General features: G+C 41.0%; 1 protein-coding gene across 1 annotated transcript in view; it reads left to right on the plus strand.

Moving 5' to 3' along the window:
• LOC139384920 (CD151 antigen-like) overlaps window positions 1-25,038 on the plus strand; it is a 51,790-nt gene that overhangs the window by 2,028 nt on the left and 24,724 nt on the right. Inside the window, exons 2-3 of the mRNA XM_071129826.1 lie at window positions 7,540-7,636; window positions 20,292-20,483. Of these exons, the coding sequence (XP_070985927.1) occupies window positions 7,541-7,636; window positions 20,292-20,483 (288 nt within the window). The 5' untranslated portion in view covers window position 7,540. The remainder of the gene's footprint in view (window positions 1-7,539; window positions 7,637-20,291; window positions 20,484-25,038) is intronic.

The following is a 25,038-nucleotide window of genomic DNA, read 5'->3' on the forward strand; positions in this document are numbered from 1 at the left end:
TGACTAGGGTGGCTGGAGTCTTTGACAATTTTTAGGGCCTTCCTCTGACACCGCCTGGTATAGAGGTCCTGGATGGCAGAAAGCTTGGCCCCGGTGATCTACTGTGCCGTACGCACTACCCCCTGTAGTGCCTTGCGGTCGGAGGCCGAGCAGTTGCCATACCAACCAGTCAGGATGCTCTCGATGCTGTAGAAACTTTTGAGGATCTGAGGACTCATGCCAAATCTTTTCAGTCTCTGAGGGGGAATAGGTTTTGTCATGCCCTCTTCATGACTGTCTTGGTGTGCTTGGACCATGTTAGTTTGTTGGTGATGTGGACACCAAGCAACTTGAAGCTCTCAACCTGCTCCACGACAGCCCCGCCGATGAGAATTGGGACGGGCTCGGTCCTCCTTTTCCTGTAGTCCACAATCATCTCCTTTTTAAAAAAAATATTTTTTAAAAATAATTATTTATTACAAAAACACCAAGGAAGGGGTAACATTAAAGTATTACATAAAGGTCAAAACACTATCAAACATGTATCAGTCTTTGCGCAACAGAGCCATCCTTATGTGTGAGGGTGTGTGTGCATGATAGTGATATAAAATAAATGTCATAGTTTCCTCTTCCATGATCACAATCTTGTGAAGCCCGAACCCTCCACGATCCCCCCACAGTTCCCCAAAAGTTCTCCCTCAACCATTCGAGACACCTACCACAGCACCCCCCCCCCCCCAGAAAAAACCCTAATTCATTCCATTCCCCACCCCCAAGAACCCCCGAATGCACCAACAACCAAGAGAATGAACTGAAGAGAAATAGGAAAAGACAGAAGAAAACAGCAAACAACAATGCAAAAAATAATACATTTAAAACAAAGGACATCAAGGACAACTGAAATCATAACATATAAAGTAGGCATTGCTGTTTGTGTGCATGTCTGGCACTATTACATGTGTATATGCATGTGTACAAACACCTGTACGGCATCAGCCTCAGGCAAACCGGCATTAGTTTTATAAACACTGCCACTTAGTATCATTCAAATGTACTTTTATTATGTTTTATTTTGACTTTTTTCCCCCTTCATCATTCTCTCTCTCACACAGCAACTCCACTCCCACTTGTCTCCAATTCCACATACCAACCCTCAGCTTCCCTCAGCCCATCCCATCTATCTCTGCTGGCCACCCACTTCGTGTTTCTACGCAACACATACCATTAAATTATGCTATGATGTTTAACGTACAATTTGAATCTATCTAATTGAATAGAATCTACAGATTGCGTGTTGAAGATAAATACTTTTACTAAGAGTTAGTATATTAGTAATTGACTGACCCGGTCTCTCCAGATCTCCTAACAGTACTATTTCTAGGGTCAATTTTAGATCAATGCTATTTTCAGCCATACCTGAGACCAGAAACAGGCTACCTGAAGGCAATACCAAAATAAAAGGTTTATTGATTTTGTATCCTCACAACAAAATCTACAGAGCTTCAATGATTTTATGCCCCAAAATATTCAACATTTTGTTGGTGGAAAGAATTCTCTATAATAATTTTAGCTGAAAAGCACAAAGTCTTGAATGTTACGTTGTTTTATATATCAACTCATACACCCTATACCATGGAATCGGTACATCAAAAATCTCTTCCCAACTATTTTGTAATCTGTATGGCACAGTTGTCAATATCCTGGTCCTCAAATGAAACTGGTATACTTTCCTATTTATGCAAATTTGATTCCTCTGCCAGTTTTGATCCTTTATATTGGGCAGACAGACCAGTTCCCTACCTCCTCCATTTTTGGGGCAATGCTGTAATCAATTGGTTGTACTCTTAGATTGAGCAGACCTTCCTGTACAATTCTGATAACTCCATGAAGGACATAACTCTACCATTACAATTTACAATATAATTTAAGAACAATATACCCTTTTCAAACATCTTTCCCATAAATACAGCTATTTGAGTTCAGCCATAATATTTGCTCTATCTTTTCAGGGGGATGAAATTGAAATTGTAGCCAGCTCTGCAATGCTTGTTTGAAAAAGACAGATACTTAGAAAAAAGTATAATTTTCAATTAATCGAAAATGAGACATGGCAATCTGCACAAAGTCAAAAAGGCAATTTTTAAACAATGGATGAGCTTTTCTTATTAATCTACTTGAGAACCATTTAGGGTTCAAATAAAGCTTTTGAATGAGTGAAGCTTTTAGAGAGATGTTTAGTGCTTTTATATTTAATAATCTCAACCCACCCAATTCATATTCATTAAATAGATAGGCTCATTTTATTTTGTCTGGTTTAGCTTCCCAGATAAAGCGAAATATTTTTTGCTCATATGATTTGAAAAACGAATCATCAGGAGTAGGCAGCGCCATAAGTGAGTAAACTGAGATATGACTAAGGAGTTAATCAGGGCAATTTTTCCATAAATAGACAGGTATTTACCTCCATGGTTGCAGGATCTTGTCTATTCTTCAAGTTTTCTATTGAAATTCATTGTGGAGTGTGTTGTGATATGAATACCGAGTATGTCTACTTCACCATCAGCCCATTTTATAGGTAAGCTGCAAGGTAATGTAAAATGTGTATTTTTTTAAGGATCCAATACGTAATATTGTACACTTATCATAATTAGGTTTTAGTCCAGAGAGTACAGAAAAGTTATCTAGATCTTTAATGAGACATTGCAGGGATCAAGCTTGCGGACTTAACATAAAACCCTGAGTCATTGGCATACATGGACACCTTTTGTTTTTAAGCCTTGGATTTCTAATCCTCTAATGTTGTCATTGGATCTGATTTTTACTTGCTAGCATTTCGATGGCCATAACGAATAGATATGGTGACAGCGGACACCCTTGTTTAACACCTCTTGACAATCCCAAATCTCTGAGAAGTAGCCGTTACTTACTATTTTACACCTGGGGTTGCTATACATTATTTTTACCCATTTTATAAGAGAATTACTGAAATTGAAAAAAATCAGGCATTTATAAATAAAATCCAGGCTTACTTTATCAAATGCCTTTTCAAAATCTGCTATAAATACCAATCATCTCCTTTGTTTTGATCACCTTGAGGGAGAGGTTGTTGTCCTGGCACCACATGGCCAGGTCTCTGACCTCCCTATAGGCTGTCTCGTCGTTGTCATTGATGTTGTTGTGTCATCGGCAAACTTAATGATGGTGTTGGAGTCGTGCCTGGCCGTGCATTCATGAGTTAACAGGGAGTACAGGACGGGACTGAGCACACACCCCTGTGGGGCTCCTGTGTTGAGGATCAGTGTGGCGGATGCGTTGTTAACTAACCTTACCACGTGGGAGCGGCCCGTCAGGAAGTCCAGGATCCAGTGGCAAAGGGAGGTGTTTAGTCCCAGGGTCCTTGATTTAGTGATGAGCTTTGAGGACACTATGGTGTTGAATGCTGAGCTGTAGCCAATGAATAGTATTCTCACATAGGTGTTCCTTTTGTCCAGGTGTGAAAGGGCAGTGTGGAGTGCAATAGAGATTGCATCATCTGTGTATCTGTTGGGGCGATATGCAAATTGGAGTGGGTCTCGGGTTTCTGGGATAATGTTGTTGTGAGCCATTACCATCCTTTCAAAGCACTTCATAGCTACAGACGTGAGTGCTAGTCATTTAGGCATGTTACCTTAGTCCCTGTGCCCAAGAACACTATGGTGGTCTGCTTCAAGCATGTTGGTATTACAGACTCCGACAGGGAGAGGTTGAAAATGTCACTGAAGACACTTGCCAGTTGGTCAGTGCATGATAATCCATATGGCCCTGCGGCCTTGTGAATGTTGCTCGCTGTTCTGATTTCTAGAAGCTCTTTTCGGTCATAAGACACGTTGGCAGAAACATTATGTACAAAATAAGTCGCATATAACGCAAAAAAACATGCACAATTGGTTATGGGATTGTAAAACGTCAGTCATCTCCTTCAGCGCCATTTCTTAATATGCAAGTCGTTTGCAAAATACCCCAAAACCTATATATGAATTATTTGAATGTCTTTTATTTATCATTAATCTAATTAATAATAGTTTGACTATGCACGTATAGGCCTTTAGCCAATATAAAAGTATGCGAATGTGAAGGAACATGGTTTTCTTCTGTCAAGTCCTAAACATGTCTGGAACTGGAAGGGTTCAATGCCTTCAAATACTTGAATGATCTGTCATGCACAGGAGAGAAGTCAGTGATTACTCATACAGGTGTGGTGTGTCTGGGGGTATTTCTGCTTGTCAGCTGTCTTGTATTGAGCGGTAGGCGACTCAATTAAGATTTGAAGGAAAAAGGGGGATTTCAGTGTTCAAAATTTGAACATTCATGTACGTTCTCAGTGTTTTGAACCCTGTGTATTGAAAGAGCCTTTTGATTTTTGTATGTCTCAGATTTGGAATTTTAAGTTGGACCTCTTTAGTGCATTGTCCTCCTCCTGTATACATTCATTTTCTTTACTCAGCTGCACTATTTATGTACATAATACAAGAATGAGTTCCTGTCAAAGGTTTGTTTGAATTGAATCGACAGGGACACACTAAAGGGGTCCACCCTAACAGATGGTTAACAGACACAGGGAAGGTTCAGTCAACTGACCCCCACACAAATACAGGCCTACACACACTGTAAAACCATGAATGCTTGAGGATGTAATCTACATTGTCTGCAAATGCCAAATGTACGCATGGTGTGCTTAAGTTGCTGGATATGGAGTTCTCTATATTAGATGCCAGAAAAGTTATTCCACCAGAAATAGCTTTGGCTACTGTATGTTTAACATTTTGGTTTTGGAGACACACAAGTGTGATAGGGATGTTAATGTCAGCAAGTCCTATTCATGCCCGCATCATTTTTGTGGGCCATGTGTGACTATTTTTTAAAAACGTTTACGTATTCTTTGGTGACCATGCCCTCCTTTTGCCTGTGGATATAAACTCTGTATGATCTCACTGGTTTTATGCTCCTCAACCCACCTGAAAGGGCATCCACAGACACGAATGAACTCAATGACTAAGCGTGTAACTCATTGGGGTGTTGACTATATATGTTCAGGCCAACTTTTGATCTCATATATAGAGAGATAATGTTATAGATATGACCTTTTATCAAATAAATCCAAATCAATTATTGGTCACATTAATTAAGTATGCACTCTCACAGTAAAAGACGGTAATGGTCGGATCATGCAGCATGAGAACGCATGATGCTGCTGTGCTCAGTGTTATAGTGAATGTAAACCCATTCAAACAGCTCAGTACAGCACAATGCAAATGCGTCTTCATTCCACAGCTGTTGTTTGCTTTGTAACCTCTTCCCTATGCTGGCCGCCAGTAGCCTGTTACATTAGGCTCTGAGAAGGCTGTCTGCATTTGTGTCTGTGTGTGTGTGTGTGTGTGCGCACGAGTGGTGTAGAGAAGGCAGTGAAATTACAGTAGAGAAGGCTCTTATATTTGTATTACGGAAAGCTTAGACTAGTAAACTCTGGTACGACCTGTGTGTGTGGGAGAGACAGACGGAGGAGGGGGATAGGGCAGGTCTAGACTTGACCGATGAGTTAAAGGTGCTGTATGGTCAATCCAACGTCTGCTTTGGCCGTGCAGCATTTACGGTGATGCGTCCTAGGCAGATGTCACGGTATTCATACTTCTTGCGCTTTGGAGCAGTGCAGAGATGTTGTGAAGGAAGTTGTCAAGAAGGTGAGTTTGTGTTTATACAGGACCTCCCGCCCCCACCTACCGTCAAACAATCATGTCAATACAGAGCCCTCCGCATTGTTACAAAATTTGGGAGGCGCACGGCGATGTGGTACGGAGCTCAATTTGGCCTTTGCATGCCTCCGGAGGCTCCGCAATTGCGTCACACCCTCCATACGGAGCCTCGAACCACGTTTTTTGTTTAACTTGGGTCAAATGTTTCAGGTAGCTTTTCACAAGCTTCCCACAATAAGTTGGGTGAATTTTGGCCCATTCTGCTATTATTCTGCTTACTTACTTCCCTAAAGTGACTCACTCGACTACTATTCCCCTATTACTTTACTTCAGAGATCGGAAACCACTACCCTAGCTATTAGTTACTTTGTTTACTTCCTGTTGTCTTGGCTTCCTTTCTTGAAGTCCAATAGTAAGACGCTCTTTCGTCCCGCCTCTTCTAATCATCAATCTTAGAACCACGAAGCAGCGTATCAATGGATTACAGACAATATGGAAGAGCTTTGCGTTCGAACGAAGTATGTCTTTTATTTTTGACATTTAACATTAAGCAAATTTATTTGGCAGTTCAATGCAGAGACACCAGTGGTTGTTTATGTTACGATAAATAGACGTTGTTTGTCACGCATTTAAAAAATACAGAAACCTAAAAACTGTCTGGGGTAGCGTTACTGACAAATGTCCAGGCAAGTGTTTATAAAGGGCCCAGAAGTGTGTTTGGGGCAACTTACCCTTTAAGCCCAGTTTGCATTGAAACATTGGGAGAGTGTGTTGATATCCCTAATATTTTAATGAACACAAGCATACATTTATTTTTGTTAAGATTTAAGTATGCATCTAGCCATCCGCCAAGATTAGGAACAATTAGGAACTTCTAGAAAATTCTGTACTCCATGACGTTTGGAGTGGACAGGTAGTAGTTGATGCAGAGAGAGAAGAATTCGATCAGGGTTCAGGGATAGAAGACCGACAAGTGGTGGAGAAAAAGGCAAACAAACGAGGGACAAGAAGATGACTATTGTGTGACTGCGCGTGCACCTTTGGTTGGGGGCATTGTCATATTGTCATCATTCACCCAGGTGTTTCTGTTTTTATTCCTTTGTAATACAACAGTTCAGAGGGAGATTTGAAACTTTCTTCAGACAGGCTTTAGGGAAGTCAAGTTGAACTAATTAACTAAAATAGCAGTGCAGCAAATGTGAATGAGCTCTCAGTTAATTCATAGAAGTGTGTGTGTGTGTGTGTGTGTGTGTGTGTGTGTGTGTGTGTGTGTGTGTGTGTGTGTGTGTGTGTGTGTGTGTGTGTGTGTGTGTTATGGTCTTGGTGTATGGCTTCTTAAATAAAGTCACAACTTCCCATGAAAAATGTATATTTAATAATAATTAGGGCAGTATGTTAAAAATATTTTAAGACATAAATCAAAAAGTTCACTTTTGAGCTATTAATAATCTTTTTTACATTGAATAAATCTTATTTAACATGTTTTATTTCATAGTATAAACATACTCCATATTTTAGAGCACACTATAAGGAATATAATGACACCAAGATGTTGTTCCTACCATGTATGGCTCACGGATCATATACAAGCCTCCTTTAAGGCCCTATGTCAAAAAAAATGATTTTCTCAATAATGGTTTGTGATACGAATGTAAAAAGCATGTTAAACATCCTTACTCCAATAAAGTTTTTATTTGAGAATTGCCAGAACGATCTGTGATAGCAAAAAATAGGATTACTCTGTGTCTGGGGAAACTGGCCCAAAAAACCCAACAGATTCAAGGTTAACTGTTTGAACATTTTCAAATCCACCTCTCTCTTTCTCCTGCAGCATGGGGGCACCACCAACAGCGTACGACGAGAAGAAGGAAACATGTGGGACCGTCTGTCTGAAGTACCTCCTATTCACATTCAACTTCCTTTTCTGGGTGAGTCTGTCTGTGTGCCTGCATGTGACTTTCATGCTGGGGAAGACAACCCCTCTGAGAAATATGGTCTTTTGTAATCTTTCCGGTGTCCACAGACCAACACAACACCACCAGGCATTCCATCCCACGTTCCCTATCACACAACTGTGCTACCCAGCCCACTAGACTGAACAGCTAGTCAGCCACACTGGGGGAATCCACCAGGGAAATCTCAAATTCTACTACAATTACGATTCTGTTCCTTTACAATGTTGTCAGTGTCCAGATAACATTATGTCGGGGAGATATTTAAGTTAGCAGCAGCTACTGTATTTCCTCTGTGAAATCTTATTTAATATATCTAATGCAGTATTAGACAGTATTCACACTCCTTGACCCCCCCCCCCCCCCCTCCCCCCCACACACACACATTTCATTGTTACAGCCTGAATTTAAAATGGATTAAATCTAGATTGTGTCGCTGGCCTACACCCAATACTCCATAATGTCAAAGTGGAATTATGATATTGGACATTTTTTACAAATGTATTAAAAATGAAAAGCTGTAATGTCTTGAGTTAAGTATTCTACCCCATTGTTATGACAAGCCTAAATAAGTTAAGAAATAAAAATGTGCTTAACATGTTGCATGGACTCTGTGTGCAATTATAGTGTTTATCATGACTTGTGAATAACGTCCCCATCTCTGTACCCCACACATACAATTATCTGTAAGTTCCCTCAGTCGAGCAGTGAATTTCAAACAAAGACCAGGGAGGTTTTCCAATGACCCGCAAAGAAGGGCACCTATTGGTAGATGGGTAAAAATATAAAAAGCAGACATTGAATATCCCTTTGAGCATGTTGAAGTTATTAATTACTGTTTGGATGGTGTATCAGTTCACCCAGTCACTAGATAGATACAGGCGTCCTTCCTAACTCAGTTGTCAGAGAGGAAGGAAACCGCTCAGGGATTTCACCATGAGGCCAATGGTGACTTTTAAAACAGTTACTGCGTTTTAATGGCTTTTAGGTTCTAATTAAACAGAGTTAAAAAACTCACGGACAACTATGAAAAGCTCAGACCAAGTTTATTTACACAAGTGCTGGTATTTAACCCTTTCTCCTCTGCTGAGTCTCCTTACACATCTGAACAGCAATACACCTCTGTTGCTTGACAGAACTCCCTCACTTCATCTGACCTGACCTCTGCCCAAGTTCCGCACTACTCCCCAACTCACAGCTGTCCTGTTGACTTGTACCAGTCTGTTGCCATTCTCCTTCCCATAGGATCCCTGATGTCTAACAATAACATATTCTGACAGAACCCATCACCGTGATAGGAGAAAACTGAGCATAGATCAACAACATTGTAGTTACTCCACAATACCATCCTAAATGACAGCTTGAAAAGAAGTAAGCCTGTACATAATAACATGCATCCTATTTGCGAGGCACTAAAGTAAAACTGCAAAAAATGTTTGCTAAGAAATGAAACTTTGTCCTGAATACAAAGCGTTATGTTTGGTGCAAATTCCATACAACACATCACTGAGGACCACCCTTCATGTTTTCAAGCAGGGTGTTGGCTGCTTCATGTTATGTTCATGCTTGTCATCGGCAAGGACAAGGGAGTTTTTTGGGGGATAAAGAGAAACGGTATAGAGCTAAACACAGGAAAAATTCTTAAGGAAACCTGGTTGTCTCCTAGCCAACAGATAATGGGAGACGAATTCACCTTTCAGCAGGACTTTAACCACAAGGCCAAATATACACTGGAGTTGCTTACCAAGACAGCATTGAATGTTCCGGAATGGCCTAGTTACAGTTTTGATTTAAATCTACTTGAAAATATATGGTGGGAACCACAAATGTGGAGATCATCCATTCACCTACTCTGCTTCTCACAAAGACATGGCGGTTGGAACCAAAAATCTAAAATCTCAAGATTGCTCGTGTTTCTTGGCATAAGCAAGTCTCTTCTTCTTATTGGTGTCCTTTAGTAGTGGTTTCTTTTGCAGCAATTTGACCATGAAGGCCTGCTTCGCTCAGTCTCTTCTGAACAGTTGTTGAGATGTGTCTGTTACTTGAACAGCAGAGGTAACTGGGTCTTCCATTCCTGTGGCGGTCCTCATGAGAGAAAGTTTCATCATAGAGCTTGATGGTTTTTGTGACTGCACTTCAAGAAACTTTGACATTTTCTGCGTTGACTGACCTTTGTGTCTTAAAGTAATGATGGACTGTCATTTCTCTTTGCTTATTTGAGCTGTTTTTGCCATATGGACTTGGTCTTTTACCAAATAGGGCCTCAAACAGCAAGTTAACAAAGTCTGTTTTTACATCCATTGAGAATGACCATAGTTCCTGAATGTAGCCTATTTGAACCATCTTTCCAGCTCTCTCCTTTTCGATAACCACTCAGCATGAAAGCGGAAAGAAATGTAATGCTCTGAACAGTTGGAAACCTCATAAAATAGGCCTAGCTGAGTACTTCTTATCCCTTGCGCAAATAGTCTACTACTGTGTCTTTCTGTCTGGAACTCACTGGTGCAGGAAACTCTCTGAGGGCCCAGAATATTTTGTACTATGTTTCAAGTTCCTTGAAGACAGGCCATGCGTAGCCAATGTGATTTATAGGATTTTTTTTTTTATCAGGATATCATCTACCTGCAGGCTGCAATGTTTTTATTTGTTGGCTTTATGTAGGCTATTTTTACATATGGGCAATTTGCTCCCGAGTGGCGTAGCGGTCTAAGGCACTGCATGTCAGTGCTCGAGGCGTCACTTCAGACCCTAGTTCGATCCCGGGCTGTATCACAACCGGCCGTGATCGGGAGACCCACAGGGTGGCACAATTGGCCCAGCGTCGCCCAGGTTAGGGGATGGTTTGGCTGGGATAGGCCGTCATTGTAAAATAAGAATTTGTTCTTAACTGTCGTGCCTAGTTAAATATATTTTTTTACAAGATTTGAATCGTTTTCATTTAGATAGGATTTTGATTAACCACATGAAATTGATTTTGCGATATGAAGACTTTATTATGAAATAAATGAAAGTGTTCCACGAAAATGTGCATATGAAAATGGGGCGTCAGGTAGCCTTGGGCCTGTAACCGAAAGGTTGCTGGATTGAATCCCCAAACTGACAAGGTAAAAATCTGTCATTCTGCCCCTGAACAAGGCAGTTAACCCATTGTTCCCCGTTAGGCCGTCATTGTGAATAAGAATGACTTGCCTTGTTAACCTTTTCTAGGGCAGGCATTCCGCTAGCGGAACCCCTCGACAACATTCCGCTGAAAAGGCAGTGCGCAGTAACCTTTACACATTAACAAATCCAATACAGCAAATGAAAGAAACTTCTTGTTAATCTACCATCATGTCCAATTTCAAAAATGCTTTACAGCGAAAGCACAACATATGATTATGTTAGGCCATAGCCAAGTCAAAAAAAACACAGCCATTTTTCCAGCCAAAGATCGGAGTCACAAAAAGCAGAAATATAGATAAAATGAATCACTAACCTTTGATGATCTTCATCAGATGACACTCATAGGACATCATGTTACACAATACATGTATGTTTTGTTCGATAATGTGCATATTTGTATCCAAAAATCTGTTTACATTGGCGTGTTACGTGCAGTAATGTTTTGATTCCAAAACATCCGGTCATTTTGTAGAAATACTCATAATAAACATTGATAAAAGATACAACTGTTATTCAAAGAATTAAAGAGACTTCTCCTTAATGCAACCGCTGTGTCAGATTTGTAAAACATTTTATGGAAAAAGCATAATCTGAGAACGGCACTCAGAGCCCAATTCAGCCAGAGAAATATCCGCCATTTTGGAGTCAACAGAAGTAAGAGAAAACACGAAATATTCACGTAGCTTTGATGATCTTCATCAGAAGGCACTCCCAGGAATCCCAGTTCGACAATAAATTACTGATTTGTTCCATAAAGTTCCATAAAGTCCATCATTTAGCCGTGTGTTCAGCCCAGTAATCCATCTTCATGAGGCGCGAGCACTTCATCCAGACAAAAACTCGAAAGGTTCCGTTACAGGTTGTAGAAGCAAAACAAATGATGTATGGAATCAATCTTTAGGATGTTTTTAACATAAATCATCAATAAGGTTCCAACCGGAGAATTTCATTGTCTGAAGAAAAGCTCTGGAACGAGAGCAAACTCTGTCGGGAGAGTGCGTCACAGGCCTGAGACACCCTGCCAGACCACTGACTCAAAGAGCTCTCCTTTATAGTAGAATCCTCAAACCAGTTTCTAAAGACGGTTGACATCTAGTGGAAGCCCTAGGAAGTGCAACTTCATCCATATCTCACTGTGAATTCAATAGGGACTGGGTTGACAATTGACCAACCTCAGATTTGTCACTTCCTGTTTGGATTTCTTATCAGGTTTTAGCCTGCCATATGAGTTCTGTTATATTCACAGACATCATTCAAACAGTTTTAGAAACTTCCAAATGTTTTCTATCCAATACTAATAATAATATGCATATATTAGCATCTGGGACAGAGTAGGAGGCAGTTCACTCTGGGCACGCTATTCATCAAAAAGTGAAATACTGCCCCCTATCCCAAAAAGGTTTTTTTTAAATAACAAATGCACTTTCTCCCGCAATGGATAGTGGTCGCTGTTGAATTGGCGCCTTTTCCTCGACCATGTTGCTACAGTGGCAATAAGTATGTGAACCCCTTTGAATTACCTGGATTTCTGCAATCATTGGACATCAAATTTGATCTGATCTTCACAACAATAGACCAACATAGTGTGCTTAAACTAATAACACACAAATTATTGTATTTTTCTTGTCTATATTGACTACATCATTTAAACATTCACAGTGTAGGTTGGAAAAAGTATGTGAACCCCTAGGCTAATGACCAAAAGCTCATTGGAGTCAGGTGTCAGCTAACCTGGAGTCCAATCAATGAGACGAGATTGGAGATGTAGGTTAGAGCTGCCTTGCCCTATAAAAAACACTCACAAAATTTGAATTTGCTATTCAGAAGAGGCATTGCCTGATATGAACCATGCCTCAAACTGAAGAGATCTCAGAAGACCTAAGATTAAGAATTGTTGCCTTGCATAAAGCTGGAATGGGTTACAAAAGTCTCTCTAAAAGCCTTGATGTTCATCAGTCCATGGTAAGACACATTGTCTATAAATGGAGAAAGTTCAGCACTGTTGCTACTCTCCCTAGGAGTGGCTGTCCTGCAAAGATGACTACAAGAGCACAGCTCAGAATGCTCAATGAGGTTAAGAAGAATCCTAGTGTCAGCTGAAGACTTACAGAAATCTCTGGAACAGGCTAACAACTCTGTTGATGAGTTTTCGATACGTAAAACACTAAACAAGAATGGTTTTCATGGGAGGACACCACGGAAGAAGCCACTGCTGTCCAAAAAAAACATTGCTGCACATCTGAAGTTTGCAAAAGTGCACCTGGATGTTCCACAGCGCTACTGGCAAAATATTCTGTGGACAGATGAATCTACAGTTCAGTTGTATGGAAGGAACACACAACACCATGTGTGGAGAAAAAACGGTACGCACACCAACATCATAAACTCATCCCAACTGTAAAGTATTGAGGAGGGAGCATCATGGTTTGGGGCTGCTTTGCTGCCTCGGGCCTGGACAGCCGGAAAAATTAATTTCCAAGTGTATCAAGACATTTTGCAGGAGAATGTTAGGCTATCTGTCCGCCAAAATGAAGCTCAACAGACATTGGGTGATGTAACAGGACAACGACCCAAAACACAAGTAAATCAACAACGGAATGGCTTCAACAGAAGAAAATAGTGGCCCAGTCAAAGTTCTGACCTCAACCCGATTTGAGATGCTGTGGCACGACCTCGAGAGCAGTTCACACTAGACATCCCAAGAATATTGCTGAACTGAACCAGTATTGTAAAGAGGAATGGTCCAAAATTCCTCCTGACCGTTATGCAGGTCTGATCCACAACTACAGAAAACATTTGTTTGAGGTTATTTCTGCCAAAGGAGGGTCAACCAGTTACTAATCCAAGGGTACACATACTTTTCCCACCCTGCACTGTGAGTGTTTACATGATGTGTAGAATAAAGACATGAAAACGTGTAATTGTTTGTGTGTTTATTAGTTTAAGCAGACTGTGTTTGTCTATTGTTGTGACTTAGATGAAGATCAGATCAAATGTATGCAGAAGTCCAGGTATTTCCAAAGGGTTCGCATACTTTTTCTTGCCACTGTAACTCTGGGTCTTCCTTTCCTGTGGCGGTCCTCATGAGAGCAAGTTTAATTATAGCGTTTGATTTTTGTGCCTGAACCCTGGAAGAAATTTTCGAAGTTCTTGATATTTCTGCATTGACTGACCTTCGTCTTAAAGTAATGATGGACTGTCGTTTCCCTTTGCTTATTTGAGCTGTTTTTGCCATAATATGGACTTGGGTCTTTTACTAAATAGGGCCATCTTCTGTATACGACCCCTACCTTGTCACAACACAACTGATTGGCTCAAATGCATTAAGGAAATAAATTCCACAAATTAACTTTTAAGAAGGCACAGCTGTTAATTGAAATGCATTCCAGGTGACTACCTCATGAAGCTGGTTGAGAGAATGCCAAGGCAAAGGATAGCTACTTTGAATAATCTCAAATATAAAGTATATTTTGATTTAACACTTTTGCTTACTACATGATATGTGTTATTTCACACTTTTGATGTCTTCACTATTATTCTACAATGTAGAAAATAGTAAAAATTAAGAAAAACCCTGGAATGAGTAGGTGTCCAAACTTTTGACAAGTACTATATATTGTTGTGAAAATTCATGTATACTGAGAGACACTTGGACAATTATTCAAACACAGTAGTCGCTGGTGGGCGATGAGACAAGGACATCCCTACCGACCAAGCCCTCCCTAACCTGGACAACGCTAGGCCAATTGTGCGTCGCCCCACGGACGTGGCCGGTCGTGGCCGGTTACGACAGAGCCTGCGCGCGAACCCAGCGTCTCTGATGGCACAGCTGGCGCTGCAGTACAGCGCCCTTAACCACTGCGCCACCCGGGAGGCCTGGATTTGCATTTATCGTCGAAGGTATGAGAGTTACACCGAGGCCTGTATTCTGGAGCGGGATCAATTTGGAGGTGGAGGGTCCATCATGGTCTGGGGTGGTATGTCACAGCATCATCATTAATGCAGCTGTTGGCCACACCAGATACTGACTGTTACTTTTGATTTTGTCCCCCCTCTTTGTTAAGGGACACATTATTACATTTCTGTTAGTCACGTCTGTGCAACATATTCAGTTTGTCTGTGGAACTAGTTTAGTTCATGTCTCAGTTGTTGAATCTTATGTTCAAACAAATATTTACACATGTTAAGCTTCCTGAAAATTAACGCAGTTGACAGGGAGATGACATTTCTTTTTTTGCTGAATTTAGTTATTACCATACTAACAACTTACTCAAATCAATTAGTCAGTTTTAAAAGTCATTCAGTTTCCAAATCATAATCAAAACACAATTATCCAATGTACATTTTTAGGATGACATTTGCTCAGTGATTCACATTGAGTGGTAGAACCGAAGTTAAAACCCTCAATTTAACACACATCCATGCTGACAGAATGTACATTTATATTAACATACAATATATTAATCTTATAATTCTACTATTTAACTTTCTCATCACGACTATAATTACAGATCAGTATCTCAATGTTTTCTTAGTCTAAATTTCTATAAATTTAGCAGTGTGTAGACTTCCAAAATCAACCTGATACCCCCTAAATAACAATTTTGGACAAGTCTAAATCAATTACAGGCACAGTTGACCAACCCCCACTTTCCCCGGGCACTCAGTCTTCTGGCGTCTCTTCATTGTCTTCTTCATATAGCTTCACAGTTCAAAAGTGGATGGACCATGGTGATAATGTCCCAATTTCAATGTCTCACCTGAGCCGCCACCACCTTCACTACCCATTTATGTCTTGTCCATTTGCCAACCAGTATACCAGCGACAAGATAAGTTTTGGAACGGATCTCTCTCCATGCTCACTCCACGTGGACTACTGTCGCACTCCTGGGAGAAAAGAGCGAGAGAAAAGGCAGTTGATGGCTTCGACTGCATGCTGGCTTGGACTCGTGTCTCTCGATAGAAGTGGTGCAGGACGTGGACGTATTGAACACCATTTCCTCAGCCGGTTTTGAGGTCCACACGGTTTGGTCAAATGGTCCCTTCCATGCATACCATCTGTAGTTACCTTCGCCATAATCTCGAAAGAGGACAGATCAGAACAACAATTTTAGTTTAGGCATTTCCGTTTCAAGAAATCCAAACAAATGATTTACTGTATGACAAATTATTACTACTACCAATTTTCTCCGTGCAAATTTCTAAGACCAATGTCAAAGAAAATAACAACACTGTTGAATTTTCCTTCTCAAATGGGCTTATACTCCCCTATCACACTGTCGACCTAAGAGCGGAGTCACGGGGTCAGGGAGTTAGAGGCCTAATCCTTAGGGAGAAATCCTGATCATCCAGCAGCTGCAATCTGGTGAGATTTGTTTGTCTAAACAAAGCAAACAAACAATACACTCCTTCATATATCACTCGATACACTTCTATATTTCACTCGAGGTGTCAACTTCAATCCAAAAACCTCGAAGGACTGGTAATTCCCCCATTTTGACACATGAATCACAACGTGATTAATGTTTAAAAACCAACACTGCAAATCAAATTAGAATTAGTACCATTTAACTCCATAAATATATATTTTTTTAAACCCATAACTTGATTCAAGAAATAGAAAAATAGACTATCCTTTTCGTGGTCTGAATCACACAATATTAATTATAAACTCCGTAATTATGAGTATTACAAATTACCTTCAAAATCAGTATTAAATATGACCTTTAAATCATCAACCAATGTCTCTTGGCTTTCCAGTGAGGGCGATCAAACCACACTAGAAAGTCACGTCAGAGGTCATTCAAACCCTTCAAATAAGCGTTTCTTTCCCTATTAGTCAAATTATTTAAAAACAGTCAAACATTTCATACATTTCGTATCCCAGGTTACAGTAATTTCTTCAGTACATTTCTTATCAAAGAATTCACGTGTTCAATTAACACACAAAAAATAAAAACGTCATAAAATTCAATTTGTGTGCCCCTTTTAGATGCCTCGGCTGTAATATGTGAAAAACCCACTAAAACCAAATGAAATGGACCCCTCACAATAAGGCAGATATGGCATTAAAAACAATAACAAATATTCATAATATAGGGTAAAACCCCAAATTTGCCAGGCCTTATTAAATGTGGGAGCTACCTTAACATACATACTGTAGTGGACTTCCATCAATCCTGGAAGAAATAATCCTACTCAAAACACATCAGATAATGGTGTTCTATTAAGTGGAATAGACATCTAAAGTAAACAATCGGAGATACCCTTTCCGGTAATCTTATCATTGCCCCGAAAAAAAATTAAAACTGTATGGGCTATTTTATTTAAATGTATTACCCGGACAGAGAAAATCCCATAAGCGTTTATAGTTGAATTGGTTCGGGTACAGAGTCCATGTATAACGTAGTAAATCTTAGGTACTCACATGAACCATTCCATGTGCGTTTTCAATGAATCTCCATCGCCATACTCCCAGTGGAACCCAAAAAAACATTAGTTTCCCGGACGCTGCCCGGCCGTTCATGGGAATAATGAGACGGACAAGAGGAAAAACCAGTTAGCGTTGTTTTCAGATATCAAACCCTGTCTATATGATCAGGGAAACCCATACCATTATCAAAATATTGACTAAAACGGGGTGTTGTATCCACACTGGGATATCGCCTGCTGCGATAACTGTGGTATAGATTCTTACATCTATCTAAATGTGCAAAACTACCTACGGAGTACCCATGTCTCCTATCTAACTATGTAACACGATCCCAAAAACCCAATCTTACCTCGTATTTTCTAAGTACCAGGAATATCAAAACACTCACAATAACACCTCACAATAGTAACCCAAGGTATACCTGTTTACCTCATTTATCAAAACATTACACGTTATAATTTGAACTTCACCAAGCCGAGTGCTCTCGCAAGATCACTTGCGCTCTAGTCCCTTGCTCTACAGTCGTGGCCATAAGTTTTGAGAATGACACAAATATAAATTTTCCACAAAGTCTGCTGCCTCAGTTTGTATGATGGCAATTTGCATATACTCCAGAATGTTATGAAGAGTGATGATCGCATTTCAGCCCTGCCACGAAAGGACCAGCTGACATGACTGTGATACTCTCATTAACACAGGTGTGAGTGTTGACGAGGACCGGGCTGGAGATCACGCTGATCGAGTTCGAATAACAGACTGGAAGCTTCAAAGGAGGGTTGTGCTTGGAATCATTGTTCTTCCTCTGTCAACCATGGTTACCTGCAAGGAAACACGTGCTGTCATCATTGCTTTGCACAAAAAGGGCTTCACAGGCAAGGATATTGTTGCCAGTAAGATTGCACCTAAATCAACCATTTATCGGCTCATCAAGAACTTCAAGGAGAGCGGTTCAATTGTTGCGAAGAAGGCTTCAGGGCGCCCAAGAAAGTCCAGCAAGCGCCAGGACCGTCTCCTAAAGTTGATTCAGCTGCGGGATCGGGGCACCACCAGTACAGCGCTTGTTTAGGAATGGCAGCAGGCAGGTGTGAGTGCATCTGCACGCACAGTGATGGAACACCTTGCCATAAGGCAAAAGTGATAACTAAGTGGCTCGGGGAACAAAACATATATATTTTGGGTCCATGGTCAGGAAACTCCCCAGACCTTAATTCCATTGAGAACTTATGGTCAATCCTCAAGAGGCGGGTGGACAAACAAAAACCCACAAATTCTGACAAACTCCAAGCATTGATTATGTAAGAATGGGCTGCCATCAGTCAGGATGTGGCCCAGAAGTTAATTAACAGCATGCCAGAGCAGATTGCAGAGGTCTTGAAAAAGAAGGGTCAACACTGCAAATATTGACTCCTTTGCATCAACTTCATGTAATTGTCAAGAAAAGCCTTTAACATTGATGAAATGCTTGTAATTATACTTCAGTATTCCATAGTAACATCTGACAAAAATATCAAGTAATTGAAGCAGCAAACTTTGGAAATTAATATTTGTGTCGTTCTCAAAACTTTTGGCCACGACTCTACATATTAACCTCACCAGTCCTACTGTCATAAACCCAATATAACGGATACACCTGTTCTGAAAGGCCCTAGAGTCTGCAACACCACAAAGCAAGGGGCACCACCAAGCAAGCAGCACTACGAAGACCAAGGAACTCTCCAAACAGGTCAGGGACAAAGTTGTGGAGAAGTACAGATCAGGGTGGGGTTATAAAAAAATATCCGAAACATTGAACATCCCATGGAGCACCGTTAAATCCATTTATTAAAAAATGGAAAGAATATGGCACCACAACAAACCTGCCAAGAGATGGCCGCCTAGCAAAACTCACGGACCAGGCAGGGAGGACATTAATCAGAGAGGCAACAAAGAGACCAAAGATAACCCTGAAGGATCTGCAAAGCTCCACAGCAGAGATTGGAGTAGCTGTCCATAGGACCACTTTAAGCCGTACATTCCAAAGAGCTGGGCTTTACGAAAGAGTGGACAAAAAAAGCCATTGCTTAAAGAAAAAAATAAGCAAACACATTTGGTGTTCGCCAGAAGACATGTGGGAGACTCCCCAAACATATGGAAGAAGGTACTCTGATTAGATGAGATTATAATTGGGCTTTTTGACTATCAAGGAAAATGCTATGTCTGGCGCAAACCCAACACCTCTCATCACCCTGAGATCCCCATGCTGCCACCACCATGCTGTGGGGATGTTTTTCATCGGCAGGGACTGGGAAACTAGTCAGAATGGAAGGAATGATTGATGGCTCTAAATACAGTGAAATTCTTGAGTGAAACCTGTTTCTGTCTTCCAGAGATTTGAGACTGGGACGGAAGTTCACCTTCCAGCAGGACAATGACCCTAAGAATACTTCTAAAGTAACATTCGATTTGTTTAAGGGGAAACATTTAAATGTCTTGGAATGGCCTTGTCAAAGCCCAGACCTCAATCCAATTGAGAATCTGTGGTATGACTTAAATATTGATGTACACCAGCATGTTGGTAGGCATGTTCTGTAAATCAAATGATACAAACCCCCCAAAAAGTCCAGGTTGTAAGTCACAAAATAGGAAAAATTCCAAAGGGGGGTGACTACTTTCACAAGCCACTGTAACTCTGATTTAGGTGTTTACATGTCCTAATAATTCAAAAGATTGCTCAGAAAAGCAGGTTTTAATCAGCATATGCTTACTTCGATCATGACCTTATGTGATTTAAGCAGAGTAAGGTGTCTACATGACTAATGCCATAATCAGTTTAATATCAAATGATTAGTGTGCATGTAAACATTTTAGTATTTGAAACTCAATCCGGAGACAGGTGTTTTATACAACAGTCTTCTGTGTGTTCTCTTTTCGACACCGTCTGCATATTTGCAATCAAACGCCAGAATTTTGATTTGCACTGATTTCATAACTCAGTCCTCCAGAAAGTGGAGAGCAACACTTATGCAGTTTTACAATGTGATATCTTTGTTCTCCCAGCTGGCAGGGGGCGTGGTGATGGCAGTGGGCATCTGGACGCTGGTGGAGAAGAGCGACTACATCAGCCTGCTCTCCTCCGTGACCTACGCTGCCTCCGCCTACATCCTTATCCTAGCCGGGGCCATCGTCATGGTGACTGGAGTGCTGGGCTGCTGCGCCACCTTCAAGGAGCAGAGGAGGCTGCTGAGAGTGGTGAGTGGTCACCCTCAATTATGCAGACATTTGCATGCGCACACACACACACACACACACACACACACACACACACACACACACACACACACACGTGTGACACAAGTGGAAATTCTGTCCCAACCGGGATTCAAACTTCCAATCCTCCACACCATAAGACATATAAAAGTTTATTTGCGGCATGCACAGGATACAACCGGTGTAAAATTCTTACCTTGAGAGCTCTTTCCCAACAATGTAGTGATAAGAATGATATAGATAATAATCGAGAATATAATAAACACGTAAGAAACTCAAAGAAACATAAGAATGCAAGTATATACATGTCAGAGCCAGTACCTTATTCAATGTACAGGGAGACTGGGGTGGTTGAGGTAGGTTTATACATAAAAGTGACTGGTAGTAGGATATACATACAGTGGGGCAAAAAAGTATTTAGTCAGCCACCAATTGTGCAAGTTCTCCCACTTAAAAATATGAGAGGCCTGTAATTTTCATCATAGGTACACTTCAACTATGACAGACAAAATGAGAATTAAAAAAATCCAGAAAAACACATTGTAGGATTTTTAATGAATTTATTTGCAAATTATGGTGGAAAATAAGTATTTGGTCAATAACAAAAGTTTCTCAATACTTTGTTATATACCCTTTGTTGGCAATGACAGAGGTCAAACGTTTTCTGTAAGTCTTCAAGGTTTTCACACACGGTTGCTGGTATTTTGGCCCATTCCTCCATGTTTTGGAGCTGTTGCTGGGCAACACGGACTTTCTATGGGGTTGAGATCTAGAGACTGGCTAGGCCACTCCAGGACCTTGAAATGCTTCTTACGAAGCCACTCCTTCGTTGCCCGGGCAGTGTGTTTGGGATCATTGTCATGCTGAAAGACCCAGCCACACTTCATTTTCAATGCCCTTGCTGATGGAAGGAGGTTTTCACTCAAAATCTCACGATACATGGCCCCATTCATTCTTTCCTTTACACGGATCAGTCGTCCTGGTCCCTTTGCAGAAGGGCGTCGGACTTGAACCCGATCTAACATCTCTGAAGAGACATGAAAATAGCTGTGCAATGACGCCCCCCCCCCCCCCCCCCCCCCCCCATCCAACCTGACAGAGCTGCAGGGAAGATTGTGAGAAACTCCCCAAATACTGGTGTGCAAAGCTTGTAACATCATATCCAAGAAGACTTGAGGCTTTAATCGCTGCCAAAGGTGTTTCAACAAAATACGGAGTAAAGGGGAGTAAAGGGTCTTCATACTTCCAGTACCAGTAAAAAGTTGACACACTTACTCATTCAATGATTATTTATTTGTACTAATTTCTTCATTGTAGAATAGTAGTGAAGACATCAAAACTATTAAATAACACACATGGAATCAAGTAGTAACCAAGAAAGTCAAAAAAATATTTGAGATTCTTCAAAGTAGCCACCCTTTGCCTTGATGACAGCTTTGCACACTCTTGGCATATTCTCTCCATTAACTTCAGCTGGAATGCTTTTCCAACAGTCTTGACGTTCCCACATATGCTGAGCACTTGTTGGCTGCTTTTCCTTCACTCGGCAGTCCAACTAATCCCAAACAATCCTAATTGGGTTTAGGTTGGGTGATTGTGGAGGCCAGGTCATCTGATACAGCACTCCATCACTCTCCTTCTTGGTCAAATAGCCCTTACACAGCCTGGAGGTGTGTTGGGTCATTGTCCTGTTGAAAAACAAATGGTGCTTTGCTGCGCTTAGTGGAACCATCACACCACCTCCATGCTTCACGATGGGAACCACACATTTGGAAATCATCCGTTCACCTACTCTGCGTCTCACAAGACACAGCGTTTGGAATCGAAAATCTCATGTTTGGACTCATCAGACCAAAGGACAGATTTCCACCAGTCTAATATCCATTTCTCGTGTTTCTTGGCTCAAGCAAGTCTCTTCTTCTTATTGGTGTCCTTTAGTAGTGGTTTCTTAGCAGCAATTCGACCATGAAGGCCTGATTCACTCAGTCTCTGAACAGTTCATGTTGAGATGTGTCTGTTACTTGATCTCTGAAGCATTTATTTGGGCTGCAATTTCTGAGGCTGGTAACTCTAACATGTCCTCTTGTGATGACCCTCCCACTCTGTCTGTCGTATTCTTTCTCTTTGTTCTTGTTTTCCGTATTAGGATGTCGGTGGGCGACCCTCCCGGCTCCGCCCACCGACATCCTAATAAGGGAAACGAGAGCAAAGAGAAAGAATACGACAGACAGAGTGGGAGGGTCGTCACACTGCAGCAGAGGTAACTCTGGGTTTTCCTTTCCTGTGGCGGTCCTCATGAGAGCATGTTTCGTCATAGCACTTGATGGTTTTTGTGACTGCACTTGAAGAAACTTTCAAAGTTTTGAAATCTTCCGTATTGACTGACCATGTCTTAAAGTAACGTTGGACTGTTGTTTCTCTTTGCTTATTTGAGCTGTTCTTGCCATAATATGGACTTGGTATTTTACCAAGTAGGGCTATCTTCTGTATACCACCCCTACCTTGTCACATCACAGCTGATTGGCTCAAACGCGTTGAGGGATGAAATTCCACAAATTGACTTTAACGAGGCACGCATGTTAATTGAAATGGATTCCAAGTGAAGCTGGTTGAGAAAATGCCAAGAGAGTGCAAAACTGTCATCAAGGCAAAGGGTGGCTAATACTTCTTCTATAATAATTTCTTGGAGATTATAGATACTCAGTGTCCTTCAGGCTATAGGGAAACTCTACTTCATCATTAAAACATGAAAACATCAAACAGGGCACGGACTCTGGAGGAATTATCATATGGTGAAACAGGACCTTTCACGGAGCCAAATACAAAAGGGTAACACCCACAACAAAGGAACAATCCTTAGTGACAATTATTTATATATAGTTGTGGTGTATGCTTCTCCCTGATGATATTCGCCAGAAAGAGACCAACCAGTTTTGAAGCGGAGGGAAATGTGCTTTTGTATGGGGATTTTAATTAATGCTAGACCAGGTTCTGAACCTGAATGTGTAGACCCTGAGGGTAATAGACATGCTGAATATTCGGACATTCCTCCTTATACCCGATTCCCATCCCTAGTAATAGAAATAGCCCTGACCAGGTAGTGAACAACAATGGAAAGGCGTTAGTGCATCTATTTATTGAGATCTTTGTCAAATAGAAAACATCACCTGCTACAAGATGGAGACGTTCGGCAACAATATTGTGACACATCGAAAGAATACAAACAACCTAAGATGTAAGAAACTGAAGATATTTTGAGAACACTCTGAAAGAGGTTTGAAGACTAGGTTTGAAGATTGATGCAAACCAGTTCTGGGATAAATGGAATGGTGTAAATGGAACATAGAGAAACGACCTAGCCATTTCAAAATGGCAACATTTGGGAAGATCACTTTGAAAGTCTCTATGGAATAATTCCATCAGAAGACTTTACTTTAAACCAAAAAAGTCTGCAAGAAAAACTCAGCTCATTAGAACACACAATTAAAAAACAACCAGAACCAAAGTGATGACCTCCTATTTGACAAATTTGAAAAATGTAACAAAAACACAGAATAAACTAAATTGCTCAAAAGAGAATACAAATTGGAAGAATATCTCTACTCTGTCAGAGATACAAAATAATGTCAACAGTGAAGAGGCGACTCCGGGATTCTGGCCTTCTGATCAACTTGATGTTATTTTAATGGACAAAAAATGTGCTTTTCTTTCAAAAACAAGGCCATTTCTAAGTGACCCCAAACTTTTGAACTGTTGTGTTTATACTGTATTCTACACTATCTATTGCATCTTAGCCTATGCCTAGAGAGAGCTCGCAGAAGGAGAGCACAGAAGGAGAGCGAGCTCGCAGAAGGAGATCACAGAAGGAGAGAGAGCTTGCAGAAGGAGAGCACAAGGAGAGCAGGAGAGCGCAGGAGAGTGAGAGCTCGCAGAAGGAGAGCACAGGAGAGTGAGAGCTCGCAGAAGGAGATCACAGAAGGAGAGAGAGCGAGCTCGCAGAAGGAGAGCGCAGAAGGAGCTCAAGCTCATAGGTGAGCACAAAAGGAGAGAGCTCGCAGAAGGAGAGCGCAGGAGAAGAGAGAGCGAGAGCACAGAAGTAGAGCATGGAAGGAGAGAGCTCGCAGAAGGAGAGAGAGGGGTTTGGTATGAGCACTGTCCATTGTTCTGGGGCAGAATTGAAAGGGAGGTGGCACAGAGAGTGGAGGGAACCTGTTTCCCTTCCAAGCAGACACAATTTATACCACGGCTGAGTCATAAAACCCCAGAGGCAATGAGTGGAGAAACTGACTGCACACTCTCACTGACCAGAGCCCTACAAGGCTGTCATAGACGCAGCTGAACTGTGGTGGAAGCTGAGCCAAACTTAAAGGGGTAGTGCACCCAAATTACATTTGTTCTTCTTTTCCTCATCTTTTGAAGTAATTCAATATGAATGACTGTAATTTACAATAACACTTTCATTACTTAGCCTGTGGTGGCCATGGCTAACATTCACATTGATTACTCTAAAGTAATAGTTGGTAAGGTTGTCTCAGAA

This window comes from Oncorhynchus clarkii, chromosome 26, assembly GCF_045791955.1.
Source record: "Oncorhynchus clarkii lewisi isolate Uvic-CL-2024 chromosome 26, UVic_Ocla_1.0, whole genome shotgun sequence".
Lineage (NCBI taxonomy): Eukaryota > Metazoa > Chordata > Actinopteri > Salmoniformes > Salmonidae > Oncorhynchus > Oncorhynchus clarkii.